The sequence below is a fragment of the Phalaenopsis equestris genome, unplaced genomic scaffold (assembly GCF_001263595.1).
Source record: "Phalaenopsis equestris unplaced genomic scaffold, ASM126359v1 Scaffold000240, whole genome shotgun sequence".
In the NCBI taxonomy this organism is placed as follows: domain Eukaryota; kingdom Viridiplantae; phylum Streptophyta; class Magnoliopsida; order Asparagales; family Orchidaceae; genus Phalaenopsis; species Phalaenopsis equestris.
In genome coordinates this window covers 9,419-22,377 of record NW_018164682.1, presented here as the reverse complement: position 1 = coordinate 22,377, position 12,959 = coordinate 9,419, and the positions used below count along the sequence as shown (strand labels likewise).

The window sequence follows — 12,959 nt, the reverse complement described above, 5'->3', positions numbered from 1 at the left end:
TTAAAAGCTCTTATAGCAGCTGATGCTGAAGGTATTTAAATAGCTTATAAGCTGATGTTAGGTGAAAGTTATTGCAAGCCATTTAACAATTTTCTTACACTCCTTAGCAAGATGGCATTGCATAGAAAAGGAATAAAATATTGCTTAACATTATCAGATCTATTGTGACTCAAGAACTTACCAATCTCTTTTGGAAGCGATGTTTTGTTTATGATAATCTCCATTTACCTTTTATGCCATTTAATTCCATCCGAACAATGCCATAAGAACAAAAAATGAGGAGATTATAAACCTAACTAGTTTGTGATCCTAAGAGTTAACTAACAATCGGTTTGGTGTAGTTTTTTAGTTGTGTTGCGGTGCAAAAATGCAGTAAGGAGCGTTTGGATGTTGTGCTGCGGTGGTGTTTTTGAAAAATTTGTGATTAAACGCTGCCGCGGGTTTGACTCTTGCCCTAATCCCTCTCTCACGCGATCCCATGGTGCTCATTTCTCTCTCACAACTCTTGCCATAATCCCTCTCTCTCGTGATTGGAAGGTGTAACGTGCTGCCTCCTGCCTCTTTCTCATTGGCATCCCTGGAATCGTTGCGTTGAGTTTCCCTCTCCCTCTCATCTATTTATTCTTCGACTTTGTTTGGATCATTGTCTCCGCCCTCAGTGCGGTGGTTTTTGAGGTTTGGCTTTGTCCATGTTTCGATATTCTCTATCTTACTATATTGTGGTTTTTGATTTTCGAAATGCATATGTGCAATGCCTTTCGGTTGATGTTGGATTTTGGGATTTGGTTTTCTGTGCTCTGTTTGGAATTCCATGTACAGTGACTTTGAAATATGGGGGTAGATTTTGGATTTTGGTATTCTCTGCCTTTTCTTCTGCAGTTTGTGAGCTTTGGTCTGAACATACCCTATGCCTTGCACTTTCATTTTTCATTCCGAGATAGTTACATATCTAACATCCATAGCAATTGAGATTTTGCTCTGACTTTGATCTGTTCAGTTGTTATTCTTTTTGAATGTGAATACTGGTTGGGATTTTTGCAGAAAACAATGTTTCGGGTGCAATATGTGGATTTGGTTTTCTGGTGAATCTTGTCTTCGCAGTGATAATTAAAAAAAAGGCAAATAATTGGAAAAGGAAATGCATGAGAATATGGTTTTGTGTTTGTTCTATTCCGTTCCTGTTGCGGTGTTGATTGCACTTGCAATCATTTAGAATTATAAGAGGACTATTTGGAACAACATTGATTTCTGTATGATGGATGAGGATCATTCACATGTTCTGTTGAGACATATGAATATCGTATTGGACAGTCTTTGTCACAGGTCAAAAATATTGCGTCTGTCATCAACACTCATGATGAGGAAGGTGCAAGCAAGATAACAAAGTTGAGGGAATGAATTACATATGCTATAATTGGAGGGTGATTGGAGGGAATATTAGTTTTTATTTTTGTTTATTGTAATGTTTGTTGAAAACATTCACTATTTATTGTATCCGTTTTTTATGCAAGTCATGTATATAATTTAGGTATCTTGAATATTGCATGTCTTAATTTGGTGGGTTTTGGAGGTCTATGATAAGACATTTGACCTTATGAGTTCTTCTGGATGACTTGTATGCCCCTATTGGTTGGTGTCACATGTGAAATTCTTATGAAGACAATTAATTTCCTCTCTTTTTTAAGTGCTATGATTTTTGAGGTTATTCTAAATCGTTTTTTTTATGATATGTATATGTGATACATACGAACTTGGTATTATGTGGGTTAAGGCAATCAATAACTCTTTTTTTATAAGGTCTATTGTATTATTGTAGTGAAAAATTCGTTGGTTTATATACTGAGTTCTCTGAGACTTCACAACTGCATAAAATTTTAATTAATTACTTATGTTATTAATTTTTACTAGTGTTATTTCTAAGAGTATGTGTTTTTAAGTAGTAAAGATGAGCTCTAGGATTTCCGGTACCTTCTGAGAAATACATTGTTATTGCGGACTACAATGTTCTCTGCTTATTTCGCTGCAACCACATACATGAGATAGTTGTACAGACAATTATTTTCAAACTGCAAAAATTAAACAGACAATCAGCTTATCCGGAACGGCTTCTGCGCAACAGCTTCCTGCCATAGCTATAGCTGCCCGAAACAAACCCTAAATTTTATGCTCTAGGAGACAAATTTGAAAACTTGAATCGTAAAGACAGGAAGTGTTTGTTTGTTAGATACCCTGATATTGGAAGGTTATATTTCTTCGTCAGTGAAGAGGGAGAAAAAAAACCATCATTGAGTAGGAGTTTTGGGATGTGGTCTTCATGAAGGATAGATTTTTAAAGAATACATGTGTCACAAATTTACTAAAAACATTCAATTCCTTAGATTAAATGACTAAATCTATCGCATCACAACATAGCTACTATAGTTGTGCTTTCTCTGTTAAGGATGGTGTGAGCGAAGTTTGAATAGAATCAACTTAAAATGGGCTTGATTAGATCCTAAGAAGCTTGATTTAGAGGATCAACAATGTGTGCACTTAGTTGAATACTTCAGATTTCAGAAATGCATTGAAATAGAGGGTAGGCATTTATATAGTCTTACTGAAGGATGGATTTTTAAAGAATACAGGTGTCACAATTTTACTAAAAACATTCAATTCCTTAAACTATATGACCGAGTCTATAGCATCACAACATAACTACTACAGTTGTGCTTTCTCTGTTGAGGATGTTGTGAGCTAAGTTTGAATAGAATCAACTCAAAATGGGCTTGATTAGATCATAGGGAGCTTGATTTAGAGGATCAACAATGCATGCACTTAGTTGAATACTTCAGATTTCAGAAATGCATTAATATAGATATACCACTTGACAATGAAGATCCTACGATAGAAGATTTCACATGGGTTAAATTAAAAAAAAGAAGAAAAAAAAACCAAGACAATATTAGAAGAAATGAAGTCTTTAAGAGTTAAATGATTTTTGTATTTGGTTGATTTGCTGCCTAGTATAAAAATTGTTGGGATCATGAATTCTTTTAACGGCTGTAAAGTAGTTGAAGGAAATACAAGATAACTTGTATAAGATCATAACATGTTCTCACTTTGGTACCTTTTTTTGCGATCTTTTTTGTTACAGCAATAACAACAAACCTTTATCCCAGTAAGTGCGATCATTTTTGTTACTTTGGCTTAATTATATAACTATGTCAAATGAACATAAAAATAATTTCTTGTTACAAAAATATGGATTCTGATAAAGACAGATGGAACAAACTATCACATTGATTGCCAATGGGAAAAAAGAAAAAAGAAAAAAAAAAAAAAAAAAAATGAAGGCCCAAAAAAAACCAAACTAAAGCAATTCCCAAGACTCTTAATCCTCAAATATAATAAGCTACCTTAGACTATGTTTGCAATTTGAATAATGACTGCAATGTGTAATACAGGCAATCTAGAATAAGGTTTATAATTTAATCGTTTTATGTTGTTGACATCTTTTGTTATGAAAATGATAAGAAGCTATTTAATTTGACTAAGTGGTGGTTGTTCCCAAAATTTAGGATGAAGATAAAGATGAAGCCAACCATATCTTTGATGTAAAGGTCATTATTTATATGTTCAAAGGATAGTTGTTATTATCTCAAAAGGTTTACATAAGAAAATAATAGAAAGATTCAATATGTTGACTAGTCATAAATTGACTTACACTTTAGTGGGCATGAATGACAATTTGATTGAGTTATACCTTGAAGACTCAAGAATAAAAAGGTAAAATTCTTAAAATTTCAGATTTTGATGCAATGGGTAGTTTGTTTATAGCAATGCTGTTTTTACATCCTAAAGTTTGTTATTCAAGATGTGATAGAGTTTGAAATAAGAATTTGGAAGGAATAATTAGGAATGTGGTGTTTTGGGGATGTGCACTTTATTTGCAATCTGATAGGTTTCCTTCAATCCTCTATGAATTAAAGCAGTCTTCATGTCCTCATGCAATGTTTTTATGTTGAACTTTCTAGATTGATATCAAGACCTTCTGTTGTAGGAATCGCTCTCCTATGCTCCTCAAAAATTTCGTGTTCTCATCGTTGATGATGGAATCACTCTTCATTTAAGAAGGCAAATCTTCTAAAAAATATATTATTATCAATCTTCTGCAACATCTAAAATGGTTTGTAGTGAATTTATTTGATCTTTTGAATTTCACCTTTTAATTTGCTCTTTTTTAGAGCAACCAAACAGAATCTGCATTTTGGAATGTACATGGTTCTATATTATTGTGCCACATTTTATATCTTTGTTACGATATCTTTAGATTCTCCCCAATTTCTTGGTAAATCTTTTAGATTCTTTCTATGAGACATTGTGATTGACTTAAGTTTTGCTTTTCACTGCTGCTTTCCCCTTCTGCACTAATTAAAACTCCTGATCAAGAGAGCCTTTTGATAGATGCTCTAAACACACCATAAATGGGGGTTTTGCTGTTAATCAATGCATAAATGGTTGAAGGGGCACTGAAGTTTAAGTAATGTGTTCTTCCCAAGCCTTTATATGACATGAATTATGTCTCCTCAAATTTCATACTATTTTTTGATTCACCGCCTCTGCTTGTCCACTAGTTGGCACATGAAGGTGCTGCTTTACCTTTGTGTCTATCTAGTTCTGTAAGGATTCTTTAAAGTTGCTAATGACCTGTCTATCATATGTGACATAACTAAGGAATGCAAGCTAAAATGCTTCCAAACATGTTATTCTCACTATGATATCCTTTTGCCATGATATCAAATGCACCGTCATGCTAAAATGATCAGCATTGATATACAAAAACTTGAATCCTTATCATGTTCTTAGTAATCCATCCAAGAAATCCATTTTGATGGACTCCCAAGTTCATTTAGGTATTGGCAAGGGCATGCAGTAGCCAAATTTTTTATCGGAAGGCTTCAATATGCAACGAAGTAAGCAATGCTTCATGAACTGGATGTATATGCATCTCATGTTCATATTGGTTGGTAAGTGTTTTTGGGCATGCATATCTATTTCCTATTATATAAAAGTTCTTTGTAGCAATTATATGACTATTGCTAGGTTTGATCATAGCTTGTAGTTGTTGTTCATGCCTAAATGAAGGTTGGCCCTTGCGGAGACTGTTGGAGAATGCCAGAGGGTTGGCTATAATATTTTTAAAACTTTTCATCCTTTCTTCAAACTAAGGGTGTAAGTGAGCCAAGCCGGCTTGAGCTCTATTCATTAATGAGTTCACGAGTTGTGTTTGTCGAGCTGCGAGCTGTGAGCTCAAACTCAACCTCATCTATCAAATGATCTCGTGCTCGGTTGGCTTGTGTGCTGGCTCGACTGATCGGATTCCAATTTCGTCGATGCTTACTTCGGTAAGCTATTGCGACACTTCTCATTTTCTCCTACCATTGATCACTTAGATGACTTTTCTGGTGTGCTCTCATGGCAATTGCATTCAAGCTCGTGAGTTGACTTGCTAGTCTATTGTTAATACCATGAACCGAGCTCGACTCAAGCTCATATTTTGACAAATAAACTGAGCTCGAGTTTGACATGGCTTGAGTGAGTGATCCACTCGTTTTCAACCCTCTTCAAACCATCTAAGCTTCCTAGAAGCTTGGATCCGTTGTGATGCATTGTATTGATAGAATCAACATTGACATTAACATGGTTATGGCTACTTTTATGATAGATTGGGATGATTTCTCATATGTCCTATTCTGTGTACCTTTCTTGTACTTGATCACCAAGTTCAACTATTGTGAATTTTTGTTCACTTCATAGGTTGAGTTTGTTGCAACTTGGATTACATCGTAAAGCGCTACATTGATTGATAATCCGTAAGCTAAATAGTCTCCATTCTTGGTGGATAATATTGTTAGTGCTTCATATAGCAGGACAAATAGTTTTTTGCTATAAGTGGTATATTTCTAATGCTTCATGTAGCATTTTTGAATGTAATTGTTGGATCTTGAATTGTCAGTGGTCTTGCACCACATAAGAAAGGACTTCTTAGAGAAGAAGAGTTAGGATACAAGAAAAATGGAAGAAGGCAGCTAAAAACTCTCTTATGTTTGGAAAAATAAGGAACGTCTAGGTCGATTCCTTGAGATTCATCCACCCCAAAAGATTATCTAACCCTTTCCCGGTCTCTCCTATTTACGCTTGGATAGGACCCAGGGGTGATTACAAAAATTGTTATAGAAAAAAGAGAAAATTCCTATAATAATGTTATCTGACTATATGACAAATTGATAAAGTCAATTTCACTCGCCAAGTTAGCTCGTTGAATTGATTTTTTGAACTGATTGGATGAATTCTATGAGTTGAACAGGCTGACTGAATTAATATTTGTCGTATTATCTAAGCTTAGGCGGTTGAAATTGGCTGAATGAGTTTCGCCGAGTTGTCCTGCTGAATTGGTTGAATTGGGCTGTTGTTTTGTACTTCCTACCAAGTATAATTAGAATATTATGATCCGGTACGTGCTTGATGCTAGCTCATATTTTGAACTTGGCCATAGTGTTTTTAGGTATACACGGATGATCAACCATTTTGAACGAGGACCGCAACAATGACATTTGTAGAAGCATCCATCTTAATCTCAAAAAATGTTACTGGTTGTGAAGGGAAAGTACTGGCACTTCCATGATTTTCTTCTTTTGCAATTGGAAGGTGTTTGTTTTACTTTTTCACTCTATTTGAAGGGGTGATCCACACTTATGAGAACATATAAAGGAGCTTCCAACATTAGGACATGGTAGATAAGCTTTCCCAAGACTGTAAAACACCTATAAAGCTTAATACCGCCGAAATTATGTGCAATGTGGACCAATTGTTCATGGCTACCACCTTCTCTAGGTCAATTTGAAGCTTCCTATTGCTCTCAGTGAAACCAAAATAGACCAGATTGTGGCTATCAAACTCACACTTATTGAGAGTGGCATGAAACTGGCCTTCTTTTGCAAAAGCCCTAGGACCTTCTCTGGGGGAGGTATATACTTTATCTCATAATTGCTGTAAAGATTATAGTATCATTGAGATTAAGTGATGACTTTTAACCGAAATAGGCTCTACAAAACTTCATCAATCAATCACATTGTGGTTCATGCGTGATTGCCTTTTGAGGAGGTAATCTCTTTTACTCTTGAGGATGAGGTTGGCACTTGCAGAATTTTATCAAGTTGCTCGCCTTGGAAGTGTCAAGCAAAGGTAAAACATATGTATTTTCTGACCCTTCTATCATCTCATGCATGAGAAACCATGCATATCTAAGATTTGCACTTCATTTTTTTGTTTGTCTCAATAAAATTTAATCAAGTGAAAAGGAAATTGATGACGTGGTTTATGATGACAAATCTGAAGGCGCACTGTTGATTCTTGTTTTCGATCTCCTTCGTAATCCTCCCTAATTATAATGACTTTGGATAGGATTTCGCTCATAGTTGCAGTTGAATCTCCAGTTCTTCTGAGATTAAATCCTTTCAGCTACTTTGATTAATGATTGCGGAGACAATTGCTATCCTGATTTGGGTATTAAACCGAGAAACCTCTTCCGTTACCTCGTGCAGAGGCTTCTAAATGTAAGGCTATAATAAATGGAAATGTGATTAATGCTGTTGTTGTTTGAAGCTTTGTCCACAGACTAGCCTCGAATTTTATGTTTTAGCAGGTGTGACTGCTAGGAATGCTGATGCAAGTGCTGTTAACTTCTTAGAGTATGTACGGTTGCTTGTTATGATTGCTGGTTGTCTCAGGGCATAGAAAAAATCTGCCCATATAGCTTTCGAGTAGGCCTGACCAAAACATCCATTTGTTGCTTGTGTTGCTAGTGGGATCTTGTGGGCCTCTTGTTTGCCATCAGAATGATCCAGAGGTTTGCTTACTACACTCCCCAATCTTTATCACCCTTTTTTTTGGCTTGTAATTTCCAGCAATTGTATTTTCTATTGTTATGTACCTTGTAATGCGAGCAAAATGTTATTTTTTTCCCTTTTGTTTGGCCCCTTCTCACCATCTTGTTTCTCCATCTTATGGGTTACCCTCTTTACTTCCTGTAATAGTCTTCTTAGCTGTGGATTTAATTTGTTTTTCCATGGCGATGGCTTTTGTATTCACGTTTGCAATGGTGTCTTGAAAAGCTTCAACTCCTTCCAAATTGTCTTATGACCTTGCAATATACTTCATAAAGATGAAGTTTTTTAACAAGATATATAGGGAAACTACCAGTTTTTTGAACTCCATATGTTCTTGCATCTACTATTCTAAGCGTTGAAGCAAGCACTACCATGAAAATCTCTTTTCCCGCTCTGAAAAAAGTTCGGTCTCCAGTAACCATTTGATTTTGTTTCAATTTTACCCAATCATTCTGATTGGCCTGTGAGCACTGATCAGAAGAAAATGATTCTCTGTTTATTTGTTGATAGTAAGTATTTACCAAACGCTTGATCCAGGAGTCAAGCTTGTTGGCATCAACTTATCTATTGTGTGTTGACATATCCAATTTCACATATACTTCAAACCAGAATTGATGTTGTTGATGTCATGACCCCCAAGTAATGGCAAGTTGGTGATATGGCCCATCAACTTGCAAGAAATTCGGTACTAATAGGTGGTGCCCAAGGCTCATCTCGATTTTGCACCATAGAATTGTTGGGTTCCTTACTGGTACTTCCTTAGAAGACATTTAGAAGGACATGTAACTTATCAAAATTCAGACTAAGACATTATAATAAGGCTGGAAGTTCAACTTATAATAAAAGATTCCTATACGATATCTGAAGCTAAGGCTCACCAATTCCCATTTTTGCTGGCAAGTCTTCTAGCTGACATCTGAATTTAATAGCCATTTGCCCCATCTTATGCTGACTTGACTATTGTAAAGTTATCAACTAAGTTAAATTTAATGAAAGCATCCTATACATGATAGAAACATAAACATGATGGTATTTACAATATATGGCGGCCGTCAAACATTATGTGTAATGTGGATGTCAGGGTGAAGCATGTATAGTAGATTGCTTGGTGCAACTTGTGAGGCCTCCAGTTCAAACTATATCACAAATTTAGCAAGCCTAGTTCAAGGGCCCCATTTATCTTTTTTTTAATCGAATAATGTATCTTCTTGCTTTTGCCTCTTTCAATTTTCAAAATTGGTTCTTGTTAAAGCATAGAAAGGAGAGGCAAGTATTGGAACATGGTGGATAAATATGTTTGGCTCGGGCTATACATTGACAGCTTTTACCTTTTTAGGATCAATCTTTATGTCTCCATCAAGCACGCCGAATCCTAGGTAGAGGTGGGACTTTTTGGCAAATTCACATGTTAAGATGTTGCTTTTGTAGTAGATGGAACACCTTCAAATGCTTGCGGTTCTTTTCCCACAATCAACTGAAGACTGAGATATCATCTAGTTTAAAATTGAAAATGGTGCAATATCTTATATTTAAATATTTTTAAACAAAGATCTCAGAAAATTTTCTTTGTTTAACCTACATGCAATTTGTACCATACTAGTAATTTAGCATACTTATTCCAGTGAATGCCATCCTATGTGTTGTACATAGGATCTTTACCATTTATTTTTTGATTAAAGAATGATTATCATAGTTATAATAAATATAAAGCTGCATATCTATTATATTAATAAACATTTTGGTAATCAAAGTTGCCTGCCATTTACAAACTTCCATGAAATTTGTGATCAGAAATTCGCTTTCACTTGTAGGGCCTAAAATGTGGGTTTAGACCTTAATTTTTTCCTAGGTTAACCTGCAAAATTAAGCTTGCTTTTTCTAAGTATCCGTACCATTTTTGTTGTGCTGTGTCAAGCTTCTTAAAATTAAGCAAAAAAAAAAAAAAAGAAAAAACTTCTTAAAATTATGCCTGTAAGAGACAATTGATTTCTTTGCTCAATTGAAGAAGTGATAGCTAGATTACATTGTAGGGACAGTCTTTGATATTAAACTACTTTTCACATCACAGTGATGCTACTCGGACAAAGGAAACCCTTAAAATTATGCAAGAGTACTCAAAGGAGTTCTCACAAGCTGAGGTTCATTTTATGCCGAGCTTCTATTCTATTGCAGCAATGGATGGTCAGACGGCTGAACATCTTCAAAAGATTGTATGTCAATACTCAAGGGATGAGGTCCTTACAGTAATGTGAGTCACATCTCTGAGAGATGCAATGCTTAGTAAATGGGTGTATTGATATTTGTTTTTGGACACTTATTTACTTTTTTGTTGCTTTATTTTAAGATTTAGGCTAGATTAAAAGCTTATTAATATTATCCATTCGTTGATATCTTACAAAAGCTAGGTTGACTGTGTAGGTGCATGGGGCATAATAGGGGCTGGGAAGAAGCTGCCTCCATGTTTTCAGGGTTTTCTATTGAATTAAAAACTTGCAATGCTGCCCTACTAGAAGCTACGGGGGAATCATGGAAGGAGGTCAGTTTCTAACATGTTTATCTTAAATTTCAATTAATTTGATCATGAATGCTGGATCACAGCCATTTGAAATTCAAGAAAATATCCTTACTTTTAACCCAAGTCCTTTACTAATCAAAATTCTTGTAAAATGCTTAAAGATTTTCTTTTCACATCAGGCCGTAGGATTTTGAAAAACTTGAAATTTTTTAATTGTTTGGTAAGGGTGAAATGAGGATGTCCAAAATCTGCACCTTCCTTATCTGAGCTGGAAAATGAGTTACTTTTTTCCAATTTCATGGATACTTCTGGTGCTTGCAGTTTGTATGGCGATCTACTTCAAATCTTATTAAATAATATATGGTTCAAAGTACATGTACTATTAAGCAATGTTAGCCGAGCAAACCCACCTTTTAATATATTTTCACAAACTACGCGGGACATATTTCTTGATGGCCTTACGATAGTCATTTACCTAAACGAATGGTGACATACATAGCCAACTGACTTTTTTGGCAAAACCTTTCTGTCATTTTTTTTTGGAAATTCTTTCACTTTAATCGTATATTGCTCTTTACTGTACATGCTCGAAACTCAAAGTCTTATTTTTACTATCATATTTTTTATTGGTGATGTTTCTTTTATCCTTTTTGTTTGATCATTTTGTGTTTTTTTACTTTCTATTGAATATTTCGTTTAAGATTCTCATTTACTGATCATAGTCAAACTGGCTTTCAATGAAATATTTATTATCTAATAATTGAGTCATAGCCAACCTGATTGGACTTTCGAAACCACATTTCATTCATGTTTTTATATATATATATATATTTATCATGTCGCATACTATGTGATACTTTTTTGTTTTAATTGTCTTGTTTTACCTTTAGAAGTTTTGCTGTTATGTATGTTTTCATTCTTTTTGAATGATAAATCTGAAATAATTAAGGATGCAGTGCAAGCCTTTGACAATATCACATCAGTCTACAAAATACCCAATGGGCCATGAGCCTATAACAAAAAAAAAAAAAAAAAAAAAAAAAAAAAAAAAAATAAAAAAAAAGAAATCAAATTTGGCCAAAAAACAACTTAAGCTAGCCCATTCTCAAGTTTTTTTCTGTCCCATTTCTAAACCCCAGATGTGAAAAGCGGAGGGTTGCGTCATGTAATCGACAACCAATGTAAAATTTGTCGAAAAATCATGACCCATGAATCCTTTAAATCCTTGTGTAAATGCTAGGGCATCCCCTGGAAGCGACATGTTGCATAACCTGAATACAATGAAAAGTGTGCAAGTGCTGCTACACCGAAGCCCGTGTGTAGTGTCAAATAAGCAAGAGTTCTCACATTATGGACAGATACAAGAAAATAAGTTAATCTATAAAACTAATATTAGGATAAGATGTTGGAATATCGGTACTCTTACAGTTAAATTAATGGAATTAGTTGATATTATGGTTCATAGGAAGATAAATACCTTATGTATTCAAGAAACTAAATGGGTTGGAGAAAAGACTAAGGAGATTGATAGTTTTGGCTTTATACTTTGGTATTCAGGTAGGAGTCGCACTAAAAATGGTGTAGGTGTAATTATAGATAAGGGTTTGAAAGATAATATTGTAAAAATTAATAGAATTGGAGATAGAATTATAGCCCTTAAGATTGTTGTTGATACTAAGATTTTTAATGTTATAAGTGCTTATGCTCCTCAAGTTTGTTTAGATATATGTTCTAAAAATAAATTCTGAAATAACTTAGAAAAATTAATACAAATGAGACCTCTTGAAGAAAAAATTTTTTTTGGAGGACATTGAAATGGGTATGTTGGCAGAGTGGTAGAAGATTTTAGAAATATTCATTGTGGCTACAGTTTTTGAGTGATTAATAAAGAATGTAGAATCATATTAAATTTTGCTTTAACGTATGATTTTGTTATTGCTGTATTTTATTTAAGAGAAGAGATGATTAAATAATTATTTTTAAGAATAGATCTTATAAAACACAAATTGATTATTTTCTTATAAGAAGAAGAGATCGTTGAGAATGTAAAGTTTGTAAGTTCATTCCAAGTGAAAATCTAAATACTCAACATTGATTATTAGTTTTAGATTTTATGATGATACTATGAATCATTGTTATAAAATTAGATGGGGCACCTAAAAGACAAGTAAAATTATTTTTATGAATAAACTTAAAGATTTTAATATTTGAAATGTTCATAAAGAAGCAAATTCTATGTGAGATAAAGTAATAAACACTATTAAAAAAGTGACAAAAAATGTACTTGCAGAATCAAAAGGAAAATTTCTATAAATAAAAAAAATTGGTGGTGAAATAATAATGTGTAAGAAAAGATAAAATATAAAAAGTAGTTTATATGTAAATGCATAAAAAATTGGGAAAAATATAAGATGACTCGTAGGAAGTCTAAGAAAATAATTTGTGTTCCAAAAAATTCTTCTTTTAGATCTTTATAATAGATTAGATATTAAAAATAATGAAAAATATATGTATAA

At 34.0% G+C, this 12,959-nt stretch overlaps 1 protein-coding gene across 1 annotated transcript in view; it reads left to right on the top strand.

The window, feature by feature from the left end:
* LOC110024022 overlaps nucleotides 1–10,636 on the top strand; it is a 25,979-nt gene extending 15,343 nt beyond the window's left edge. Inside the window, exons 5-6 of the mRNA XM_020723736.1 lie at nucleotides 9,997–10,176; nucleotides 10,347–10,636. Coding sequence (XP_020579395.1) covers nucleotides 9,997–10,176; nucleotides 10,347–10,476 — 310 coding nt within the window. The 3' untranslated portion in view covers nucleotides 10,477–10,636. The remainder of the gene's footprint in view (nucleotides 1–9,996; nucleotides 10,177–10,346) is intronic.
* The last annotated feature ends 2,323 nt before the right edge of the window (nucleotides 10,637–12,959 follow it).